Source organism: Nanorana parkeri, unplaced genomic scaffold (genome assembly GCF_000935625.1).
Source record: "Nanorana parkeri isolate BGI_ZX_2015 unplaced genomic scaffold, ASM93562v1 scaffold50, whole genome shotgun sequence".
Lineage (NCBI taxonomy): Eukaryota > Metazoa > Chordata > Amphibia > Anura > Dicroglossidae > Nanorana > Nanorana parkeri.
Genome location: NW_017306318.1, coordinates 324,129 through 351,082, shown reverse-complemented (window position 1 = coordinate 351,082; position 26,954 = coordinate 324,129). Strand labels below are relative to the sequence as shown.

At 40.4% G+C, this 26,954-nt stretch overlaps 1 protein-coding gene across 1 annotated transcript in view; it reads left to right on the top strand.

Moving 5' to 3' along the window:
- The window catches only part of LOC108802279 (cadherin-like protein 26), a 112,403-nt gene that overhangs the window by 45,253 nt on the left and 40,196 nt on the right, over positions 1-26,954 (top strand). Inside the window, exons 2-4 of the mRNA XM_018574149.1 lie at positions 18,409-18,516; positions 24,663-24,812; positions 25,855-25,999. Of these exons, the coding sequence (XP_018429651.1) occupies positions 18,409-18,516; positions 24,663-24,812; positions 25,855-25,999 (403 nt within the window). The remainder of the gene's footprint in view (positions 1-18,408; positions 18,517-24,662; positions 24,813-25,854; positions 26,000-26,954) is intronic.

The following is a 26,954-nucleotide window of genomic DNA, read 5'->3' as shown; positions in this document are numbered from 1 at the left end:
ATCCGGCCCGCCAGGCCATTTCACCTCTCCTGCAGCTGTGGCACCCCCCACGTCTCCGCCCCACCTTGTCTCAGCAATTGGCAGCAGAGAGGAGGACAGAACACTTTGGATATACTGACTAGGGATGCACCGATACTGGTATTGATATTGTTGCCTATACTGGGCATTTTCATGAGTACTTGTACTCGTGAAAATGCCCCGATAATAAGTGCAGACACCCACGCTTTACATTTTTAAACCGAAGCTGGTGCTGTAAACGGGTGCTGGGCTTCATAGGAAGGCTGCCTTCCTCTGAATCGCGCCGCCTGTTTACAGTGCTGGCTGAAAAAATCTCCTCTTTCTTGTGGATCCACGCCACCCGCTGAGACCAACTGGGACCCCTGGTGAGACCACAGAGCCCTCCTAAGACCCCACAAGTCCATAGAACCTGCACAGCCACCTGAGTCCCCACAGCCCACTATAGAGTCTGCACAGCCCAGAATAGACCCCCACACAGCCCAGTACAGACCACGCACAGCCACCTGAGAGTCCGCTCAGCCCACCATAGAAACTGAACAGCCACCCGAGAGTACGCACTATTACACTAATTGCCATTATTCTTCCTAGACTTCTACTTTCAGAGCTAGTTATTACTTAAACCAGTAATAATCGAATGCAGAGGCAATTATTTATTATGAAAAAGACTAGATACAATTATATAGTCTTTACAGATACAACCAGCCCTTTGTGGACACAATGCTGACGTGGCCCTCAATGAAATTGAGTTTGACACTATATATTAGGGATGCACCGATACTAGTATCGGTGCCGATACCGAGTATTTGGGTGAGTACTCATACTCGCCCAAATGCTCCGATACCTAGCACAAGTACTTCCTGTATCAGGAAACGGCTCCATGCTCTCTCGTCACTTGTGAATCAGGAAGCCGGGTAACGTGCAATGACGCGCTGCCCGGCTTCCCGATTGGTCAGGAAGCTAGCAAATCCGGAAGCCGGGCGCCGTGTAATGACGCAGCGCCCGGAATTCTGATTGGCGTCATGCTCCCTCGTCATGTCATGAATCATAATATTAAGAAAGTGACCTTAAAGCATTAGTCTGTATTGCTTTAGAAAACAATGTGACCTGTCCCTTTAAGAAAAAATATCGGTAATTGGTATCTGTGAGTACTTGATCAAAAGTATCGGCACTCGTACTCTGTCATAAAAAAAGTGGTATTGGTGCATCCCTACTATATATACATATATATAATTTTTTTTATATGTTGTCTCGTATGGATGAAAACTGACAGACAGGGAACAATGTCATCTGAAGGCTGTGGGCACCTTAACACCACATTAGTGCACCTGCTTATAACAGGCATACAAGTATCTCATTTGTACCAATAGTCACTTTAAATTGTGATCTACTCTGATCCACAAAATGTTGTAGGTACGTGCATTTTCATACTTCCATCTTGTTTGTGATTAGTTCTTTTTGTAAATCGGCAATGGGGGAATGATCTAGATTTCTAAGTTCAAGGCAAGCTCTGAAAAATGTGACCCAATTACCTGAACATGCCCTCAAGAGTACTTTAAAATGCAACACTATCATGAAATTGGATCTAGTCAAAGCATGTCACCCAACCCTTTCTTTACTACTAACTGAACTGCACAGCACAGTGAATGCACAGAAAACAAGGCAACATGGGGGAAAGCTGAACACTGCAAGATTATTCCCTGGCCCTGTGTCTAGTATTCTTGCATATTTATCGGGGGTAGCCAGATACTGACCCCCTCAAAAAGGCATGAAATGAACCCTGGAGAAGGACATTGGCCATTTTGTGATGTGTTTTCTTGCTCAGGCGTGCTCAGAGTGAACTAGATGATGGCTCCGTTTCCACCGCAGGCTCTTTCGTTGAGTTGTGTTTGTTCATGTTATGCTGGGCCTAGAACACAGCCCAGGGCTTATTCAAAGATCTGTTCAAGGTCGTTTTCAGACTACAGTTTCAAAATGAACTGGGTTTTTGTTTTTAACTATTTAAAACACGTTATTTTGCTTTTAAAAAGGGCCAGTCCACCCAAAATGTACATTAGTGTTTTCCCGGCTTAAAGTGACATTAAACCCTCAGATTTTTTAACATAAACCAATACTGTAATGTGCGCCTTACTGTAATCCATGGTTGTTTCCCTTCTCTTTGCTGCTCTTCCTTTTAAATCCTCATGTCTTCTCATGCTTGGGAAGAACTTCCCTTTTCAGCTCAGGGCCTCTTCCTGTAGTGCTGGCTCAGGTTTCAAGCCTATACAAACGTATACACAGACACCGTGTATCCATTCCTGAGACAAGGCAGTCTGCTGCAAAACAGAAGTTCTGCATAGCATGAGAACAGATACAGATTTAAAAGGAAGAGCAGCAAAGAGAAGGGAAACAACCATGGATGACAGTAAGGCGCACATTACAGTATTGTTTTATGTTACAAAATCTGAGGGTTTAATGTCACTTTAAGGCCTAAGTTTTGCCTTCCACAGTCATTATTACCAAATGCAAATAAAGACTCTGTAATAACTGTTGTCCCAGTTAGATTTACTTAAGGTGACACTAAACTCAGGAGTTAACTCTGAATTGGTGCTGACACTGTCCTTCCTTCTGGAGGGTGGCTACTTTTGTTCCCCATGGTCCCTGTGTGTGTTGTAAAATAGCCACTGCTCTAAGCTTACTCCCATGATGAACTACAATTACTATGTGATGAACTACAAAGATTAGTAAACTAAACATGAGATTGTAGTCCATTGCAGGAGTGATCTTGGAGCGGTGCACACCTAACAACACACACAGGGACTATGGGATAAAAAAAAGTAGCCACCCCCCAGAAGAAAGGACAGTGAGTAGACATGTGTGATTCATTTGGTTATGAAATACAATTTGGATGAATTTTCAGAAAGTCAAATATTCGGATGCATCTGAATTTTCGGAATAAAAATATAACGAATCTGAACGCATCCGAATTTCCAATAACGAAAATGTCGGCTACATCTGAATTTCTGTTATTAAAAGTCGACTGGGGAAAAAAAAAAGAGAAAGCATGCAGTTCCCCTCCCAAATTGATACCAGACCCTTTAGGTCTGGTAGGAATGTTAGAGGGAACCCCAACCCCCCCTAAAAAAAAAGAAGTGTGGGGTTTCATTACAATGTTTTACCAGTTTGGGTCTGGTAAGAATTTTATGCGGGACCCCCAACACCAAAGAAAAATTTTATTAAAAAAAGAAGGGGATCCCCCTAAGATCCCATACCAGACCCTTGATCAGAGTACTATCCTGGTAGGGCAGGAAAGGGGGGGGGTGGTACTTTTCCAGGGGGTTCTCCCTGGAAAAGCAAATTTCCCATGTCCAGGGCATATGGCCTGGTATGGTGCAGGGAGGAGGGGGCGCTCGCTCAATACCCCCCATGACGATTAGACAAGGGCTTTTTCCCCACAACCCTGGCCCGGTGGTTGTGGGCTGCGGCCGGGGGCTGATCTGCATCTGGGTGAAAAATGTTGGATTTGTCCCAATCCAAATTCCGAACTGAATTGACTTTCGGACCTGAATCCTGAAAAACGAAATAACGAAAAATCCAAAACGAACCACATTTTTTGCCAGCTTGCATGTCTCCTCCAGAGGGAAGGACAGTGTCAGGACCATTTCAGAGATGATTTGAGGATCTACAGCTGAGTAATGCACAAATAAGTTTTTTTATTTATTTGTTCAATGGAATGGATACTTGAATGCATTTTAACTCCTGAGTTTAGTATCACTTTAAATGTAAAGGATGGCGATGCAAGACTCATTCCATCAGTATCCACACAAAACTGAAATGTTAGGTGCTTCAGAATAGTTATAGAGAACCAGCCATCTGAAATACCAAAGAAACTATTTGCATGCATATTAGGAGGGGGAAAACTATGATGGCACATAGCTCGGCCTTATTATCATTACACTCTAGCATTACCCATAAGTCCCATAGCAAAAAGGTGCATACAGTAGTAAAATAATAGTTTCAAGTCAGCCATCAACTCTGCTTCATAACATTATACAATATCTGTGCCCCTCTATAGTTGCAAAGCTATCACATTATAGGTATTGGGGAGATGAGCCCTGACTTGGAATGTGGAAATTGGGGGTTGCACACTAGTATAGATCAACAAACTACTGGTGTACATTGAGTGCATTTACTGTATGCTAAGAAGCAGGCAGTCACACAAGGGGAGTGAAGGAGGGGACGCAACCCCAAACATAAGACTACTTACAATGGAGGGAAATATTTGAGAATGGGGCACGTTTTTTTTAACCTGTTCAATCTATGCTCCCTGCTTCCTAAGGCCAGAGGCATCAGACAGGGAACCCAGACAAAAGATTGTAAACCTAAATTTATGGTTTGCCATAGGGAATATGGTGTCAGATATTAAATCATCATTCTTTATTGAAATGACTATGCTGAAACAAACGACAGAAACACACTTTTATAAATTTTATGCAACATGACTTTAGGGTAAGTGGTCCTACTTTATAATCATCTTCTTTTTTATACAACAGCAGATATAGTTTAGACTGTAATTGCCATGTGTGCTGAACAATTTGTTGTTCCAATTAAAGCTTTCAAAAATTATCATCTGCACAGAATGATTTACTCATCGAAATATAACTTGAAACATTATCCCCCGTTTTCTGTCATTAATGATCGCTTTTGTACCCACAATCAGCTTACTGCAAATACTATTATCAATCTGTCTAAATGTTCTAAAAAAACTTTGATTCTATGTATTATTCATACTTATACATGTGCATGGAGCAGGCATATTTGCCATTTACATACGCTGATTGTTGCTTCTGGTTCTGAGCACTACACAATGGTCTTGCTTAAAGGGAACCTGAACTCAGGAGTTAAATCCTAAAAATGCATTGAAGTACCTTAACTATTATCAAAAACCTTTTTTTTTGTGCATCACTCGGCTGTAGACCCTCAAATGTGGTTGGCACTGTCCTTCCTTCTGGAGAGTGGCTACTTTTGTTCCCCATGGTCCGTGTGTGTTGTAAAGTAGCTAACACTCAAGGCTCACTCCCGTGATGGACTACAACCTTATATTTAGTTTACTAATTTATTTTTAGATTGTAGTCCATCACAGGAGCAAGCTTGGAGCGGTGACTACTTTACAACACACACAGGGACCATGGGGAACAAAAGTAGCCACCCTCCAGAAGGAAGGACAGTGTCAGCACCAATTCAGAGATGATTTGAGGACCTACAGCCGAGTGATACACAAAAAAGATAATAGTTAAGGAGCTTAAATGCATTTGTAAGATTTAACTTCTGAGTTTAGTGTCCCTTTAACTGACAGGTTTAAAAAAAAAATGCACTCCCTGCATGAGTTATATCTTATCTAACCGATTGTTAAACAGAAAAACAGAATGGTGGTAGTGCCCAGCCTACTCCTTCTTTGGTGGCTTATCTAGACACTGCAACACTTAATTTAAAAACAAAAATATTGAGCAAGTTAAGGGTTATCGCTTCAACAACTGCTCAAAATATTTATTTGCTGAGAACCTGATAATTTCCATGAAAAAAATGGAAAGGAAGATTATGAAATTCCCTTAACAATTTAACTTCCCACTTTCATTTATATGTTGCCGATGGTGTTCGTTGTACTGTTAAACAGCTAACATAGTTGCAGCAATGTCGACTATCAGAAGACACTTTTTGCATGTCCAGTGAGTTGGCTTCCCTGTCCTTACAGCTATTTCTGTTGCTAACACCAACATGCAAAAATCCAAAAGTCGTGTGATCTTAGAGTAGAGTAGGTCCCATCAGCAAACAGAATACTGTTGCTTATCATGCAGTTCAGCTGAAAAACTGCACGATAAGCAAGTTTATAGTCTTGTATGTCAACTATATTTTGTAGACATTTACGTACTTCATTTATATACTTTATGTAATGCATTCCTCCAAGAAAGGTGTGAACCATGTGATTGCAACTTAGAAACAAAAAAGTGAAGTTCTTATCATAGGAAATGACCGAGTCATAAATCTGGGCTGTTTTCCTTGGCCTTTTTTTAAACAAGATTCTAGAATTAAATGATGGGTAGTGAACTCAAAATGAGAGAACTGACAAGTATTGTTTGGCATATGAATCTGCTACATTCCCCAGGAACTACAGCCGGTGCCAAGTATTAATTTTCTGGTTTCTTCTAGTAACAGATCTTTACAGTGTAGTGCTGAAGTTTTACATTAATATCCTGTTCGTAAGTTGGCTAATTGATATGAAGGGGACGGAGCTTAACCTGTAAGAATGTTGCACAAATAGCTTTATGAACTTTCATATTAATGACTGTGGTTGAAAAGAAACCTGACTCAGGTATTGTGAGGCTGCACCTGCCTGTCTGCCTTTTACTTTATAACTATGACAGAATATAGCAGTGATCATTAAGCAAAGTACAGAACCCTCCAGGAGAGCTTTTTTTCCCCCACCTTCCTCTTTAAAACTGCATATCACATGAGTTTTATACCTTACACAAAAAAGAGCATGGCCCATTTACATTTCTGGAAAGCAGGTCGCTAGTCTTAAAGGGGCCCATAACTGAGTGTATGTAGGCATTATGGTAGGACTAGTATCATGTTGCTTTCAAATAGCAGAACCCTTTCAGAATGACCATATTCTACCATACGCATGGTGACACTTGAGTCCTAGCTGCCATTTTAAAACAACACTGGGATAGTGACTATTCCTCCCATCACCATTTTATAATGGCAGTGGGAATAAGCAGGTCTCCCATTCTGCACTCAACTTCAATATGCAGGGTCAGACAGAGCTGTAATAGCTCTATCCAGCTTTTCCCAGCAGCTGCAGATCACTGCTATAGTGATCTATAGCTGGCTGACTGCAGCCAGCAATAGAACACTATTAGAAGCGATCTACTGCTGCACAGCTGCATGGGGGACCCAATGTAGGCCATTCCCATGAAAACAATTATTTAAAAAAAGTATAAAAACATGGTAAAAATGCTGAATGGACAAGGGGAGAGAAGGGGCTGGTATAAGACTGAATCTCCCCTCCTCCATTCACAGAACGCCTTGCATTCCGTGTGAAAAAATACAAGGCTGTTTGTGAGTTGAAGGGAGAGGAGGGGAAGGGGATGCAACTGGAGCCCTTTACCAAGTACAAAAAGGAAAATTTCCCAGCACACTCACCAGCCAGCCTACAAAAAAATACAAGGTCTAACTACTAGGGTTAAAAACAGAGGTTTTAACTACACAACTTATTTTTGCTGGAGTGCGCCATGAGATTTTAAAGCCCGTCAAATATAAAAATTTAGCTCCAGTCAAAAACATTAAATTTTGCTTTGGATATAGTGGGGAAAGGTTACAAACTGTGGCCGGCTTTATTTTTATTGACGATTGTAAATCTAATGGGAGAGATTTCCCCTTACTGCCTGTACGAAGACATAAAATCAGAGTGATAGGATGTTATGTAAAATTCCTTCAGCTGGGAAAGCAACAAAAGCATTTTCATCTCAAAAGGTAGGGTATGGATTGGCTAAAACCTCTGTGAGGTTGAATTGCCATCCGTGCCTTCATGTTCTAGTAATAACTTTTCACTTAAAGGAGAACTATGAGGTAAGTGCTTTTCAGTCACCTCATAGTTCTAGCCGACCTGTAACAATGAGACTGTCACAGGTCGGCTCAGTAGATCGAGAAGTGAGCGAACACATACCGGCATTCGCTCACCTCTCGATCCTGTCACGGCTCTCTGCTGTGACAGGGGAGGGGCTGGATTCCCCCCTCCCTGCTCCGATCCGCCAGCGCTGACTGGAGGAACGGACGGGGGAGATAGGCAGAGCCAGCTGTCACTCACACAGCTGGGCGGATCCAGACATAATTGTCGGGATCCGATTCAGCTGCGGCGTCTCAGTATACCGCGAGCAGCAGCTTGCGGTGTAATGCGGCGTCTCAGTATACCGCGAGCTACAGCTCGCAATATACTGAGCCTAGGGGGACGGGAGGACGCTAGTTTGTGTCCTCCCGTTACCCTAAGGAGAACTATGGGGAAAAGCCTTAACCCCATAGTTCTCCTTTAATGTCATGGTTTAACAAAGGTAAAAAAAAAATTCCCCAATCATTAAAACCTGTTACTGCCCCTGCTGGCAATTACAAAGCTTAGTATACATGTCCAAATATACAGATATCACAACAGGGACACCATTGTGCTTTGTACATAAATAGATAACACATTTCCAAGTAATTTCTGCATACAGTGGACAGAGCTGACATGTCGTCTCATTTTTATTTTAGGTTCTGCTGGTTGCACTACTAGAACACCACCAGAGCCATGCTTCATCACGTGTTGAAAATTATGCTACTAACACATATAAGGTAAGCAAGTGGACTCTACAACATGGGTTATTACAATGGTCATTGCAGGTAACCTAACCAAAGGAATGCATATAGTTCCTTGGCTGCCATGTTAATACTTTGTCTTGAAGCAACAAGGGTGTCCCTGACCTGGAATAAGCATGCAAATTGGGAGTTCAGATTAACAGCTGCATATTTGATCAAGGTCAGTGACTAAATAGTTAAGCCATAAGAACAGAATGACAGTCATAAATCCAAGCATTTTCCAAGGGGAAGGGAGGGGGACTTTCTCTTGATAGGTCCACAAAGTATCTAAAAATGCCTTTAAAGTCCTTCTTAATTCAAAGGAACTGTAATAGAAAACAAAAAAAAACTTCCCTACACCAGTTTACGTGTTTAGATATTAGTCAGTGTATTGGAGGATAGTATTAAGAAATGGTCAGTGCTTAGATTGTTAGTACATGTCACAAGTGATGACCCTGATAGCTGGAAATTATAATCTTTTTTTGAGTTTAAAGGGATCTTCGAACTAAATAGATCTAGCTTGTCGAGCTGTCAGCGGACTACATTAAATCACATTAGTGCTTCAGTCGACCATCTGATAATTTGCTACAATACAGTAGCCAATTTCTCCTTTCTGCTTGATATTTTCCTTTTACAAGTTTATGATCTGCGTTATTAGACCATTTTAACAGGTAGACAGGATCGGTAACTAATCTCCTAGGAGATATCTTTCACTGTCAAGGGATTGACCGTTTTGATATGCCATGATTGTATTTGGTGACTTAAAATAGTGAAGAAAACCAATTAGTCCGAAGTATGAAATAAAAAGTCCTCCAGGTTTCTACAAACTAATAAGTAACCTATTTTCTCATCTTTCAGAAGTAAAATTCATGTGCTAAGAGTTGAAAAATAAATTGTTTAGCTGTGTATTTTCTTCACTTTCTTTATTCTCAAAGTCTTTTGGAATATTGCAAAAACACTGAAAAACTAGAACAGTTACTGCTCTGTAAGTAGCCATTACCTCTGCTGAAGGAAATTATGTTGTATAAAGATTGCAGCTATGCCTTTTGCAAATCATGTTATAGCTTTAAATAGCGTAAGTATGTGACACCCCTTACCACTAAAATCCTCTTCTATGTGATAATGCTGTGGGGTCATGCTTCAAAGGTGTTGTTATATTATTTTTTTTTTTATAATATCCTATGAGTGGTAAAATATCAAAATTAACCAATTAAAGTCAACATATGAGTATAGAAGTATGGATGCTGCTACTGCTTATATGTTTACATATGTGCGGGCTCCACAGCTTTCACCTTGATTTAAGCTTTACCACATTGAGAGCTTTGACCTGGAACATGCACATAGGCAGTGAAGTCTGAAACATCTGGACTTAAATCTTGCATACTTTCCCGAGGCTTCTGATTTACCAGCCTCAGTGTATGGACCTCTGAAAACAAATCAACAGTAGCAACTTCCATATTTCTATCTTTTACAAATCCCCTAAAACTTTCTTGTAAACAAAAGTGCAAAGTGGAACCTACAGAATATGGGAAAAAAGCTATAGCATGAACCCAAAAGAACAATTAGGGAACAGCTGCTATATTTTATAATATTAAATATATATTAATATACAATGGTCGCTCGAGATCAAAATGTGTTTTGTTTTTTTCTTAAGACAAACCAAGACTAAAACACCTTCAACATGTTTTCCTAGTAGAAGTTCATACCTCCCAACCTTCTGAGATGAAAAAGAGGGAGACCTTATAGTACAAAGTATAGAAGCAAAAAGGCACACCACCTGACACATCTCCAGTAACGCAGATCATAAAGAATTACTATGCACATCCTGAATTTCTTAAACCCACAAGTGCTTCTTTCCCACCACTTATTTTCCTTTATATTGGTTTAAAAAAAACAAACAAATGCAATAATTTGATATATATTAGGGATGCCCCGATGCAGTACTTGCAGCCCAAAATGCTCTGATACGTACCACCGATACTGGAACTTCAGGTCAGAGGGAGATTTCCTCTCACCGGCAGTGCTATGAGGGAACATGGAGCCGGCCTCCCGGCCAATCAGGAAGCCGTGCGGCAAATCATTACCCGCTGTGAAGCTGGCTCCATGCCGATTGGCTGGGAAGCCGGCTCCATGTTAGTGGAAGTGCCGGTACCGATATTTGTACTCAATACCGAAAAAACAGTATTGGTACATCCAATGATATTGGTACATCCAATATATATATCGGACCAAAAGAGAGGAACATCTGAAGGGAAACGAGAGACAGTTTCAAAAGAGGGACGGGATATATGTCACATTCAGTTGCTCATCCAAGCAGGTTCCTCGACTTGGTTAGACAAAGAAACATCTTCAACATTACAGAACAAGTCCAGTTGAATAGGACTTACTATGAGCTATACCATGACATGGTTAAATGAGAACCTTCATTGAAGCATACAAGGTGGCAAAGATGCTATTTATATAGCATCAAATTATTATTATTTTTTTTTAAGAGTCACATCAGTTATTCACCACATCAGTACCTTCCTGAGCACAGCTTACAATCTAATGTTACTACAAGTCATAACTGCACTCTCTAGAGCCAGTTTGGTCAGAAGAATACATTAAATGCATTCTTTTAAAATATTCTTTTTTTAAATTGTAGGAGTGAACGGAAGTAAACCTACAGAAACATGCCGAGATAAATGCTAATTCCATGTAGTGTCCTTGATGAGAATAAAACACTGACCCCATTCTCAGTTTTTCTCTATCCCTCTACATTTTTTCTATTGTTTCTCTGATGTTTTTATTCTGTTTGCAAATTGATGGAAAGCTGTGTACAGTGAAAGCTGAGCAACAGAACATATGCTGATCTGAAGGGATGAACCCATAGCAGTGTCAAGGAGATATATTCAGAGTGTTCCAATTCAATTAACAGTTAAAAGAAGAAGACTGCTTCTGATGGCTATTTACTGCACTGCTGAGTGCTCCCAGGAGCTTGCGTCAATTCCATTCTACCAAAATAATATCATAATTAATCTTTATTAGCCATCAGAACTCTGCAGGCTGCTTTTGTAAACTTTAATACTTCAGCCCCCTAGCACTAATCTATATTCAATATTAATCAGGAGCAGAGAACCTCATGATGGCCACTGAATCAATTCTAAGTAGAGCATCTTCCTCTGAATGGAGACTGTCTGATGGGTCAGATATATTCCACCCCTGCCCAGCCACTCACCGGATTAAATCTTAGACACGTGGAGATCTATGAAAATGACAAGAGCTGGTTTCTATCATTCGTTCAAGATTTTCAATCACTCTGCCAATAGCAGGAGTAGGTTACTAGTGATGATAGATGCTGGAGTCTGTGCGTACGTGTAATAAGAGAAAGCCAGGCAGAACATAAATATTAAGTAAAAAAAACACAACTCTCGGTTTCTACTCTACTACACAACTGCAGTAACTATTGTATCACAAGTTCATTACACATTATCAAATGCTAGGGCACTGGTCACCTGATTTGTGCTGAAGGGAAGGATCAACCAATGAGCAGTTCTGCCTGATCTTTGATCTTCCCCTTCGACGGAGATCTCACAATTAAATGCTAACACATCCTGGGGTAGGATTTTTCCTTTGTTTACATTATCTGGTGTTAATGTAAACCAAGCGAGTGGTAAAATAAAAATGCGCTTACTAGTGATATACCCACAGGAGTTTTAATCAAGTGGCATGTCAGCCAAACTGGTTGTCATTTTTTAAGTTTTAGATAGAATAGGGAAGAATTAGAAATCTTTCACTTACTGAACACCGTGCCCTTTGGGGTCAACAACAAAGAAGAAGAAAAACTTGGCAGATGTCCTATAAGTTTGAAGCTTCTGATGGAAGTTACGTTATTCTGAAATTCCAAGATGGTCATCCTTACAGCTCTGGAACGAATACATAGCCCAGGAGTCAGTGCCTGGCAGATTCCATCTTGGGAATTTTTACTCTGCTAAATTAATGGTTTTTAAGTTGTTGGAGCGCTCTCTTTAAATACTGGACTGACAGAGCTAGAACAATAGAATTGTTTATACAGGGACTACGCTCATACTATCTGTTAAAAATCTAAAATGACAATGATATGAAATACACAGCCTACAATTATAAACTGTGGCTTTATACTCGCGTCTACCCTAAAAAAATGTTCAAAAAGTTGTCAATAGATTAAAACATATGGAATGTTATATACGTGCATAATTATTGGTAGGTGAGTTAAGACTGTAGTATTTCTTGCTATTACACATCCATTCTGTAAAGTGCCTATGGTGCCTGCTGTAAATTATTATGGCACCTGCTGTAAATTGTATCTGCACAGTTTGTTCTGACATTAGTATGTGCGGGTGATACAGTCTAAAACCTGTTATACTTTTAATTAGACAAGTTCCAAATAAGCTCCACCCTTAGGAGATGTAAACCACCTACTCCCGTCAACCCCCCCCCGATTACTTTGGATGGTGATTTGCCTGCAAGTGGCTAAAGCTGGGTGTGAATGTAATTTACTTACACTAATTTACTTACGATCTGTCAATATCAGAATCTGTACTTTTCAAAGTTTACTTGCCGATGTCTTTAAAGCTCCAACTCTAGCAACATTTTTTTTTAGTTTTGGATTAGGGGGAGGGTTAAGAATGTTAATTGCTGTACCACTATTCAGGAGATTTCTCTTTCATTCTAGTCTATTTGACAGGTGTTAGACAAGCCAGAAGTAAATGGAAACATGTCCGTTTCCTGCTTACTTGAAAGGTGTCAATGGGGAAGCACAGACAACAATGCAAATAAAATGTTCTTTGTGAATGGTTTAGAACCCTGGTCAGGATGTTATTCCTGTCTGTAAGTCCATGAAGGAGATTTCTCCTGATGGGTGTCAGGCAGTACTGGAAGAGAAGAGTATGGGGACACATACAGTATGTAAGGCCCCTTTCCTGGAAAGTGAGTGACTTTGATATTAAACACAGAGGGCTATGGGTTACACTAGAAAACTCACTTTCAGGACAATGCCTGTCGAGTGTCAGCTGGATTCCTTCAAAATTTTGCCTAGAAAGCAGTATATCCCCCCTGTCAGAATATACTCTTGAGATATGGGATAAATTATATAAAGACCTAATAGGTAAATATAATACCCCATTGATGCCATTAACTCGCCACTCTTATTTCTTACCGGGGCTACATAATAGCGGATTCTTACATTGGACTATAGATGAAAAGCTGAAACTCTCACAAGTTCATGATGGGAAACATATTCACTCATTACAAAGTCTGCAAGATAAATGGGGGGTATTTCCTTTTGATACATGGAGATATAGACAACTGCACCATTTTGTATCCAAACTCCCAAAACCTATACGCTCTGACGGAGAGCTCTTGTCAATGGAGAAATTGTTCTCTTTGTCAGATTATCCGAGACACGGTATCTCACGATTTTATGCTATTATTCTTGGTCTTAACTCACAAAACTTCCCAGACTATCTAATGAGGTGGGAACAGGAACTTCAAACTAAATGGACAGACTTACGTAAACAACAAATCCTTTGGGCTCACACTGCCTTGTCAATTAGTACGTTAGTGACTGATACAACATTTCGATTTATAGCTAGGTGGTACTACACACCAGATCGGATACATAAGATACATCCATCTAAACTGATAGAATGCTGGCGGGGATGTGGAGAAGCGGGTACTTACCTACATATATGGTGGCACTGCCCTAAACTGAAACCGTACTGGACCCAAGTGGTTAAACATATTAAACAAATTACAAATATAACCATAGCTAATAACCCATCGGCGTGCCTTCTCCATGTAACAGAGATACCAATGTCGAATTATAAAAGAACATTGGTCCCTATATGCCTAAATGCAGCTAAGGCCTTAATTCCCGCGCAATGGAATAAAACCACGGTACCAACTATAACAGAATGGACTCAAAAAATAGAGTATTATAAATTAATGGAAGAATTGACCGCTATTAAATATGGACGACAGGAGAACAATTAATATAAATGGAAACCATGGGTTCTGTTTAAACAAACATTAGACAATATTGAGACATTTTGAATGTACGTATCCTTGGTGCTAAAGGTTATTAATACGCTGTAAATATATAAGTTAACCAAGTAAGAGATGCCTCCTATGTTATTTAATGATTATGTAATTTAATAACCCCCCCTTTTTTTTTATTTAAGTATATTTATTGTTGTACTATTGTAATATGGAATACTTTTTCTTGAAAATAATAAAAATATATAAATAAAAAAAAAAACACAGAGGGCCACAAGTTATGCAAGTCAGTGAGTCCCTGCATCTTCCTAAGCTAAAACATTTTTCACAGCACCTGGAGTTAGACCATGTATCACTCAGTGGACTCTAAAACTCCAACACCATCCCCTGCAGACTCAGACCAGCTTTTACCCGTTGATCTCACTGCTCATGTCAAGAGGCCTTATACATCCTCCTCAGGAAGTCCACTGCACTCTGAATTCTTACATGGGCATCAGACTCGAGAGACATACTCTATGTATGCCATCTGCACACCTTGATTCTGGCCCAACCTCTACCCTCAACTTGAACTCACTTTTGTTTCCATATAAAAGATTTTTTGATAGTGTAAGACAGGCAGACACTTTACGGTAAGGAACTGAAGACTTCAGGAATACAGAACATAAAATCTTAATCAACAGATCAGACACTCACTTTAGAAAAGAAAGCATACATAACTCTGATAGATTCCTCTTTTGCTAGCTAACAACCCACAAGAGTCACTTTAAGCATCCCAAAGTATAGACTATCTAAAAGGGATAATGGAGCCGAACCACAATTTTCCCGTAGGAAGGAACAAACTAGAATTGAGAAATTGCATGACAGGCCTACTAGTTTCTCATCACACAGGTCACCTCTGAAGAATTACTCACCAGCCAGTGACCTTTCTGGTCACTATACAATGTCACTAAACTATGGTGTCAGGAATGAGCACCTCTTGTTAAAACTATGTTAAAAACCATGTTAAATTACGTACGCACCTCTTGTTAAAACTTGACAGGATATTTTTCTCAGTGGGACACGGACAGAAGTTCTAACTATGCACCACTTTATTAAAAAACAAAAATAGGTAAATATATGTTTTATCTTGAATAGGGCTTTTAGTATACAAGTAAAATATCTGTCAGCATGTGCATGCAACTTTTCTTTTCTAGATCTGGATAAAGAAATTGATAATCTGGAGGTTCTAACCTTTGTAGGGGTGTCACCCCTCACTTCATATTCGGTCAAATACCCACCAACACTGCTTAAATCAGGAAATGTACTCATCATTCCAAACCCAAAAAAATATCACAGCAACAATGTTTTTTTTTATTTGTTATAGTTTATCAGTAATCTCATTATTAAATATGAAGCATACAACACAAAACCTAAAAGTGTTGTGGCCTGATGAAACAAGAAATGAATTCTGGATACCTTCAGAACAACATTTTCCAAAAAAAAAAAATTCTTGCAAATGCCTATATTTTAGGTCACATACATTACAAACTACCCTCTCAGATATAGCACAATTACCATTATATGCATGTGTGGCATACACTCAAGAGATCACAATGTACAACACTGTGTAGATGCAGAGGTGCCCTGATGACATGAGCCATATAAAACGTACTTACTCTATTAGTTTCTGTATCATGTAGCACACCATGTGTAAAATAAAATTACAGACCTGCAGTTCAGCAGCGGATATGCGAAGAATTGTCCTGCAGAATTTTAGTCATAGTATGACCCAGTAGTCTTCTCCACGTGGTTCTAATGTTTTATCATTTTTCACACACTTTCATATTCCATTTTCTGGTATGTGATCTATAAAAGGAATATAGACAGACACTTTAAACATTGCGCTACTTTTCTGTTTTTCCCCAAATTACCTAGCCAGCAAACCCAATAATCTACAAAAACGGTTTGATAAGACGCTTGCCCTCAGCTACTGGAAAACTAACTAACTAACTTTCACTACCATTCCTGCTGCAACTTAAAAAACAAAAGAAACAGTAAATGCATATAACCAGATATGTAGGCTTTCTGGTCTTTTTTTTCTTGATGAGTTCTTGAAATTGTTCCCCTCCAGCTGTTGACTAAATACATATAGTAGTTCCTGAACAGCTGATAAGCCGAAAGTTGCTTTGTGAAAAAGAAAAAAATACTGTGCCAGCTTGGTCCTACATGTTCCATATGTTGAGTATACTATTTGGCAAGATTTATGTTTTCTTAAAATTTCTATTTAAAATCTCATATCAAGTTATGAAATCCAAGTAGGATTCCAATAAACACCTCTGGGAATGTTACGAGGTGTATTCTGGCCACAGAAGAGCCACATTTGGTTTCTCCCTTTAACAGATGGAGGAGTGAACTTTTTGAACTCTGCAATTAAGTGTAGGATTGTTCTACTCAAGCGCGGGTAAACATAATTGCTATGTAAGCAAGTTTGGAAATTACTGTTCCTAAAAATACCCTTTCACTTTTAAGTCTGCTGTCATTCTTGTTTTTTTTTTGCAACAGCCAAATAAACAAAGTCCAAATTCCATCCTGAACTCTTTTTCTAGTTTTGGATTTACTGACAAAGGTTTAGAACGCCTGTGAGGTTTTCACTGATCTTCTTTGTCGCTAAAGATTATTAGGAAAAGTTTTGTAACCCCTGTGAGGTGGTCACTCGTATCTTTGTTGCCACTGGGGAGAGATGGCACATTGGTTGAGAGGGTGTCCATAGGACAGGATGTTAAGAAAATCACCATCACTGTCATAGGTGTCAAAAAACAGAAGTTGCAACAGCTCCATTTTTTTTGTGTGTGTGATTTATGCTTTTAGGTGCATCATTTAGAAGAAAGTTATTTTTCCCATAAGCAACTGAGACAGTTTGTAGTCAAGAATATCTCAGAATATTTATGTGCTGTACTTGAAATGACTCACTGCTAGTTTTTGTGTTCTATGGAGGAGATCTCCAGTTAAGATAAAATTGCAAGTAACCTTAAATGATGTCAGGTGTGTGCTGCAGTGGTACCTGCATTAAATGGTATAAATCAGCTTCCCAATGGCAAAGAACTAGTTTCTCAAAAGGCATTTTGTAAATGGGGGTGTGTTCAAAGTTGGATAGAACAGAATTACTTTCTTTGGTTCACTGTAGATTAAAGTGCAGAAACGTATGATACAGCATAAAACAGGTATACAACTGTATAGTACAGTCGAGAATCTTGTCCCATCTAAAGAACAGAACCTAGTGTTCAAGTCCCTCTTTAAAATAAAACCTACGACCAAGCCACGGAAACACCAAAAATCATTACCTGATAATAATGACTGAAGATAAGCCCCCTGAAAATAGTATTGTATTTCTCAAAAACCTTTTTTTGGGAACATTACACAGAGCTGTTAGAGTGCCATGGGCCCCAACATCTTGGATTCATCCAGGAGAACCGGGGTGGATTATAAAATGTCAATTTCTGCGTGGTCACCCTAGATCTCATGTCTGCTCTTCTACCAAGTGCCTCTTGAAGTAATGTAATCTCTCTGACGCACTTGGGAGTGGACTTGAAGGTTGGGACACTATGTCCAGTACACACACAACCAAAGCAGACCAGCATACTTCCATAACAGCTTCTGGTTACACTGTACTGCCCGTCAGGGAGGCTGCTCAAGATTAGAAGCAGCCCGAGGTGGAATTGTTGCAGTGTCCCAGATGGGAGGGGGATTAAGAAGGGCAAGCAGGCAACCAGAACAACTTGAATACAAGTCAGGCAGACACTTAAACGTAACTTAAAAAGCATTCTGGCTGTGAAATTCCAGACTAATATCTGGAAATTCTGGGTCAGGGGCAGCATCTTTGAGAGGCACTTTTACTTAAGCACAAAGTAATTAGTTTGATATTCATAGCCCAGCCAATGTTTTGCTTTAAGCTAAAAAAAAAATTCTGTTGCTATTTTTGAAGACCACTGTGTAATGCAAATCTTCACAAAGGTACTTTTTATCATTCTTCAGGAACTCCGTGACAGGAGAGCACTACATCGCCAAAAGAGAGACTGGATTATTGATACCTTCACCCTTCAAGAAGAGCTGCCTGGTCCTTATCCAATGCTAATTGGCACGGTGAGCCTTCGTGTACTTTGCAATGTTTATTAGTCTAAGTGGTTATACCACAAGATACTACCACTGTACTTTTAGACAATTACTTTAAAAGGCATTGAATGGAACAATGACTAGGTACAAAAGTGCACTACCCCAATTAAATCCATTTACAGTTATTACCCACTGTTGGTGTTTTCATTGATTAGAGTAGACTTGCCTAGTGCAATACAAAAGCACCTTGACTAAGCATATGGCTTCCACATTTTTGTATGTCAACAGAAATTGGTTTTCAAACTAGAAACAGACAGGTCCTCTTGATAAGTAGGGCTGAGCACTGGGGAATGTTGTGAATGTTATGCTTGCTTAGTGAGTTACCCTTCAGTAGCTCATGTTAGTTTTAAAATGTGCATGCTAGTTTTTAAGTAAACGTGGAATTATGCAAATATGTAAAAATATGTAAAATAAGCTTTTTATTTTAATTGACAGAGCCCCTGTAAAGTTTTTGTCCATCCAAAAGCCACATTTCAGTTATAGGTGCAAGCTGTGGTTTCCTGTACATCTTGGGGAAAACCAAAAGAGATCACAATGGCTTTGTACCATCCACTTTTTTCGCAGGGTACAGGAAAGGTGACCAGGAATGGAGCAGCGCTGGGAAGAGGTGGCTGAGAAGAGAGCAGGCTGCTGGAGAGGCGGTGGGAGACAGAGCAGTGATGGTGACACGTGGCTTGAAACTAACCAATGTTGGGGGATTGATGGCAGTTGAATGGAGAAGGCTGTGGGAGAGGTGGCGGGGAACAGAGCAGGCATGGGGAGGGGTAGCTGGTAATGGAACATATTAAAAGGAGAACTATGTGGTGAGTGATTTTCACTCAACCTCATAGTTGGAGCCAACGTGTGACAATTAAACTGTCACACATCGGCTCAATAGATCGGGAAGTGAGCTAATACATATCGTTGCTCGCTCACTTCTCGATCATGTCCCTGCAGAGAGCCGTGACTGTCACTCACTTCTCCCTACAGGGATTCCCCCCTCCCCGCTCCGATCCTCCAGTGTTGATAGGCGGAACGGACAGAGGAGTGGGCGGGTACAGCTGGCTCTGCCTCTAGATAGGCAGAGCCAGCTGTCAATCACGCAGCTGGGTGGATCTCGGCAGTAATGTCGGGATCCGTGCCGGCTGCAGCGGTCTCAGTATACTGCGAGCTGTAGCTCGCGATATACTGAGCTTTGGGTCACGGGGAGATGCTAGTTTATGTCCTCCCGTGACCCTTAGGAGAACTATGGGGAAAAACACTTACCCCATAGTTCTCCTTTAAGGGAGAGGTGAATAGGGATAGAAAATAGCGACATGAGGTAACAGTAAGGGGCAGGAAGGAGGGCTGGGTAAGCAAACACTGCAAAGTCCTGATTTATCAGCGCTCCTTTATAAATTAGCGGGCAAATTGTTCCCACTTATTCAGAAACACTCACAACTACTCCTCTATAAATATATGGTCAGAACCTGATTGCACAAAATAACATGGACCGATCACAGTGCGCTGTACACTAAGCATTGGCAGGCCGCATTTGGCCTACAAGAATTGTGTTTGGCGCAAGTCCCGTATAGGTATCAGACACTGTTAGGTGATAAACCTCTCAGCATCATGGAAAACATGTCAGTTCTAGGTGAACTGGCTTTTTCAAGGAACCCTGTTGTCAGCCTATTCATTTCACAAACAACCTTCCTGTAAGATGTGATGTCTGAACATATTTGAGGCATATTATTTACCTGTAACAGCCACCCTTGTGTCCAAAAGCCAAAAGGCCTAAGACTGCTGCTGGGCACCGCAATATTGAGTGTGAGGATAGTAGCCTCTAGTGGCACTGTCTGGAATTTCCCTTCACTTCCCCCCAAAATGTTACATAAAAAGTTATCTGAGGTGAAAGAAGGGGCAGAGGAGCTGGGCCAGTACAGAAAGTAAATAGACACTCCCAGGAGAGGTGATGGCTATGACATGGCAGGAGTAAGGTGGCTGGGCTAGAGATATTCTCTAGCAAGTTCAGAGGCACGTTACAAGTTCATTAATAATATATAATTTGAAGTAAAAAAAAATACTGCAAATGACCATTTAAAATACTTGTTTTTCTGTGCTTTTACCTGCAATTGTTCAAGTTGGTGACATGGTCTCATCAATGTTTAAGCAATCAGAAGGGATTAAGTTTTTGGTATGATTCATGAACAACTAAGCCATTACAGGCCTGTGTGTGCAACATAACTCTCCCTTGGTGCCTGTCCTGTCTCAGACAAACAATAGGCTTTTAAATAATACATCCCAATAAAGCAAACAGTCTTTTCTGCAAAAGAAACTGGAGTTGTCCTTGTAAATTCTTGTTCCTGGAAATGTCTAAAATTATACCACCCTGGTAAGGGGAGGCACATTGTGCAGCTTCTGACCTGATGAACTGGTAAAGGGGCTTTTGTACTATTAAAAAGCATGGGAATTGTAAAAATTCCACCCCCCCCCACACACACACACACTGCCAATAAAGTAAATATATAGAACTATAAAAAACACTCCCCCTTATTCAGCACTGTGCAAAGGTAGCTTTGGTCATACTTTTTAAACATCATCAAAGTCACTGCATATATCATACACCTGGTCTTGCTGTTGATCATGATACGGTAGTTGTTCGAAGATGATGTAACAACTACGGGTCTATTGTTAATAGCTCGCACAGCGAACAGCTCTATGAATAAGAGTCAACATGCATCATTGCCCCTACATGAAGCCGAGCAGCTCCATCTAGTGGCCACATATTTAGTCAATGACACTACAGGTATATACCCTGTTTCCCCAAAAGTAAGACCTACCCCGAAAATAAGACCTAGTACTATTTTTGGGAATTGCTAAAACATAAGACCTACCCCGAAAATAAGACCTAGTTGTGACCATTCCCAGGGCCGGTGGTCGCATAAGGGGGAACTTGAAGAGCCGCGGGAGAGAATCAGCGGTGCCAACGAAGCCAGCGCTAGAGGAAGCGAGGCGGGCAACGTAGGGAGCAGAGCCGCATAAGCCGATGCTTCCTCTATAGCGCATGCTCTTGTCACAGGCGGAGTGATACCAGATGCACTCCGCCTGTGAGGAATCGATAGTGAAAGTGCGCTTCACTCATTCTGGCCAGCGATTGCCTTGATCACCATATTTTTGTACATGAATAAGTGTGGATTGTTGTACATTAAAAAAAGAAAAATAAGACCTACCCCAAAAATAAGACCTAGTGTGTTTTTTTGAGCCCAAAAAAATATAAGACAGTGTCTTATTTACGGGGAAACACGGTAGCAGCTTACCAAATTTCTGGCAGGTTAAGCAGGTATTTTATGACCTTACTGTACATATATAAATACATTATTTTCAATGACATGTTTAAAAATTAAGTAAAAGAAAAGTTTATTGCTAGGGTTTGCATACACTTTAAGCTCCAGTGACAAGCAATGCATCACACACTGCCATCCCCTATAATCTAGAAACAATATCCCTGACAAAAGGTTAAAATCTAAATGCTGAAGACCGCAATGCTTTTTGGCATTAATTAGGGCTCAGTGGGATTTTCCCATAATAAAACTTGTTCCAAAGATGCACTGCTGGAGATTCCCACACTCAGATAACCGCACTTGACCCATTTAAACAGGAATAAAACGTTAACAAACAACAAAATGACATACATGCTTTGGTGACCTAAAATACCGTCATGTGCACAATTAACCTGACTGCATCCAAGAGTCATGGCACATGGCTACTCGAGTACTGGAGCTGAAGAAACATATACCTACAATTAACAGATGGTATGATGGATATTCTTATTCTGTACATTAGCTGACACACCTCAAAACAGCCCACAGCTATGCAGAGAACACCTGCTGCCTGTTGTAAATCATCTTTCATGCGTTTTCACTTGATCTTAAATATAAAGGAAACTCGACGCATGCAAAATTTTACTACCTTGTTACAAATATCTTAAGTCTGAAGGGCTAATTCCACTCCTCTTCCTCTCTCTCCTCCACTTTATGCTGTTAAAAATGTTGATTGCGGCTTTTGTGTCTGTGCATATTTTTACGGATGATTTACTCCAGTTATGTTAGCAAAGAACAGTAGCTAAAAAAAAAAACCAAACCTTTTTTTGCAATGACATACAATACAATATACAGAAGTAAGAATGCGAGAATCTTAGATGAGACTTTGTATATAAGAATTTGTAGACCCAAGTTGGAAGACCTTACAAGCATGTCATTAGAATCTTATTAGCTACGTTGGAATTAAGCAATTTCTGTAACTATGAGCTGGTGTGAATGTAATAATGCTCGATTGATAGGACCTTCTGTATCCCCCCAGTGATAATGCTATAAACTGACCCAGTGCTCTCCGCCACACCAGTAACAGTTAAATGGATATTTTGGAACACAAATGAACACTGTAAAGGGAAATTTGGGTTAAAAACAAAACAAAACAATTTTCAACCCCTGCCACAAGCATCTTGGCCAGGCAAAAGGCAAGGCAAAGCAAAATAAAAGAATTATTATTAGAAAATTAGAGAATATCAGGCTCTAAGACACTGGCCAGTGAAGATTTAGCTATAGTTTTAGTGGAGTGCTCTCTCTCTCAATAGAACTCTCTCTCTACTGCAGCATAGGCTTGGTAAAACAGCATCTAACTAACATACAGACCAATAATGCTGACCAATAGGCCCCTCATCACACTGGCCCATTTGGTGCAGCCAATTCTTCATCATACAATCCTGCAGACAGGATGGACATGGATATAAGCTAGGCCACAGTACCACTCCGACTTGATGGGGTAAGGCAAACAGCAGCCTGCAAGGTTCTGAGCTTCCCTCTCACTTCTGCATCCCCCTTGGGGGATCTGTGGACTCTCTCTTTGGGAAGCACAGCATAGGCTCAGTCCTCTATTCTCGTGGCTCCGCCCTATGTTTCCCTGCCACTTTAGCTCTCTCTGCAGTCAATCTCTAGACATTGCAGCAGCCCCATGGCACTGCAACTTAATTCAATGCACACAGCAGTTCTGCACACAGCCCTCCCCTGCAGCCCTCTGTCCCCCATACACTTTTTATGGCCAATAAATTGCATATAAGGCTTCAAAATGGGGACATTTAAATTTCCGAGTTCTACCCCCATAGACTTGCATTGAGTTCTAAGTTCGAGTTAGAACTTTTTCCATGTTCGAAAGTTCGAGTTAGAACCGAACACGGGGGTGTTCGGCTCATCACTACTCTCCATCTGCCCGGTCTCTCCCTGGGATCTGTACCTAACAAACAGGGGGTGCACAGCCTCTCCCACCTCCTGACCTCTGTTCACTCCATTGGTCCAGTGGGACAGATTTACAATCCAAACCACCAGGCAGCCACCGGGATCTTTTCTCCCCTTTGCTAAGGACAGGCCATCTTCCTTAGCTGCATCATGTAGGATTTAAATGCAAACGGTAAAAAAAAAAAAAAAACCCACCAAAAAACAGTTGCTTAAACCCACATACATGGTGCACCTAAAAATGTAAACAACTTTTCTGGGTGCTAAAAATGTATAGCTAAAAAGCACTCCAGGCCCAAACTCTAAGGGCCCATTTAAACTTAAGTGTTCTGTTGCAGTGTGTTATGGCTCGCGTTAATGTGTGCTGCGTTATGGCAGCCCATCCATTATGAATGGGCTGGCAGCGCATCACGAGTAATGAAAACAATTGCATGATCTTTTTTTTTTTAACACAGCACAAAACAATGCATTGTGTATGCATTTTGGTGTGTTGGGCTCTACTCTATATAGCGTTGGTGGTGCCATTCGCAATGAAGCAGGTGTGTTGTCATCCAGTGTGGTAATGCACGATATAGCATGGGTCCTAAAGACGCTGACAAAATATTACTGAACACTTAAGAAAGGTTAATGGTTGCAATAAAGAGGAGTATAATATTTGGTGAAGCAATGTTCTACCTCTGTCTCAAATCACATTAAGTAATGACATCATGATTGTAATCTTGCTTGACTTGGATTTTGGTTAATGGGCCCTGCTGCCCCCAGGCTGTACTGGAGAGTCACATATGTCTTGTGGGCAGGCTTGGCAAGTGCAGAATAATTAAGGTATTTTATTTCTGCCTTTTCTTAAATCTCTTGACTGGTATCTGGCAGGTGAAGCTGGAGGAAGGGTTTTCGCTGCAGTACAAGCTGCAGGGGAAAGGAGTAGACGAGGATCCCAAAGGAATGTTCCATATTAACGAAGACACTGGAGCAATTTACGCTCATCAGAAAATTGACTTTGAAACCACCCCTCTGTTTCAGGTGAGCGAATCCTATTAAGAACGCATGGAAAAGGATAAAACATTGTAGTTTTCATATTTTTTATGGTTTTCATTTGGTTTGCGTGATGAAGAGTTTTCCCTACGTGTCCTGTCTCAGTGACAAAGCTTTAACAGGGTTTGCAACCTCTTCCCTCTCTACAAAAAAAAGTGTTCTCTATGTGTCCCCATCAGAGAGTTTTCCCTTCACTTCCTGTCCTGATATAGGAATTATGAGCAAATCTACTCAACATGCATAAAGGCAGCAATGAAGTTCTAACCCTTCTCAACTCCATTAAAAATGAAGAGCAACACTTTGACTGGAAGTTCACTTCGTAGAAAACGGACAATTCAAAGATGGTCCTGTATTTATGCATAACAAAAGAGACTATGTACACTGTAGACAACAGTTGGCCCTATTAGGTAAATGGTAAGAGATCATCCACAGAATGACCATTTAAAAGGTTGCTTTACAGCAACCAGATTCTTCCTTTCATTTTCCCATGCAAGGAAAAATCTCTCTGACTACTGGGGCACAGTGTAGACCATCAGGTAGTTGTACCTTCAGGCACAATAAATGCAAACAGCTACCTGAACTATCTCTTGGCTGGTAGGTCCATAACTGCACACACCCCAATTGGCAGAGCATGCTTATTTATGCTATGGAGAATGACCGGATGAAAACATTATGGGACCTTTATCTTGTGTTATAAAAAGGCTCAAGAGGAGGATTGGGTAAAACCACGGGTGAAGAATACTTTTTAGCACCATGCACAGAAGCTTCTACCAGCGCTTTGTTTTCTGCTGTGCTCAGTACTTTTTTTTTGCTTTACATGAGGAAAATATTGCACAAATTTTAGCACCCCAATTAAAAACAATCACCTTTCTAACAGATAATTACTCGCAACTTTCCATCTGGTGTAGTCTCTGTTCTCGACAGCTGCCATGTTATACCTCGCCACTGCTACTGCCTTTGACAAGCTTGCTTAAAACTGTGCTGCCTGCGAAAGTTTTCTGCAACTTTTCCTTCTTTTACGTTTATGCAGTGGAAGTTCAACGCCATCAACAAAACTTCCAGAGAAGTGGGTACAAGACTCGGTATTCATCTGAAGATCCTGGACATCAATGATAATTCCCCAGAGTTCAAAAACAAGACTTTTTACGTCTCTGTTAATGAAAGCGCTGTGCAAGGTACAGTATGGAGAGAAGACTCAATGTACCATCTGCTCGCTGCTGTCGGGTCAGCTCATTTGCTCTCCTCGGCTTGCTGCTAATTGCACAGCTAGGCACAAATTGCTATCTGATGTAATGGTAATAAACTGTGCCTGTCAGGACTATACATCAGCTTATTTGCTCTTGGAAAAAAAAAAAAAGTTCTTTATGTTTTCCTAATAGCAGTGAGTAAACAAACACCTCAATTTCACTGCCTAGATATTAAAAGAAAACCCCATTTTTTTTAACTTTAAGGGGCTTAATTATTAAATATCAGTTTCAATTTTTTTCAGGTTTCTGGTAGATAAATTGAATGCTAACGTGAATGTCAATGCGGCATATTAATGGTCAGTTCAGTAGAAAGTTACAGTAGAAAGACAGAAGGAAAGTAGAAAATCCTGGAGTTAAAAAAATAAATAAATATCAGATATAAAAATGAACTATAAAGTCTCCTAGTAGCATGTTTAAAGAGACAGTCAATGCTCCTATAAAGATCTCTGTTTAACATTCCTAAACTAGAACAGTTCTTTGAAGGCTTCAACCAAGCGGTTTGAAGCTTGCTAAAAGTTTACTGTACACACTGCTCTTGTAGAACCGGATGCCCATGTGAACAAGGCCTTGGTGTATGATATATCAAAGATGCTGGCTGCAGAGCAATAATGTAAAAGAAATGGTGAATATTAAAAAGGGACTGTCTATCATTTGGTAGGACTGTCCCTCATTTGCAACCAAATCCCTCTGGCCTGCCTTCTTCCTCAGTTGTCCCTATTTTTGGTCGAATGCACAGATATCCCCCACCACATGTCCTGTAACATTTATCACAAAATATCCAGTCACACTTGTGAACGCACATACACATAATATGCGGTACAACAACATTTGCACAAAAAAACAAGTTTAGTAACTCCCCTGCATAGCTCTGAAGGATATCCTT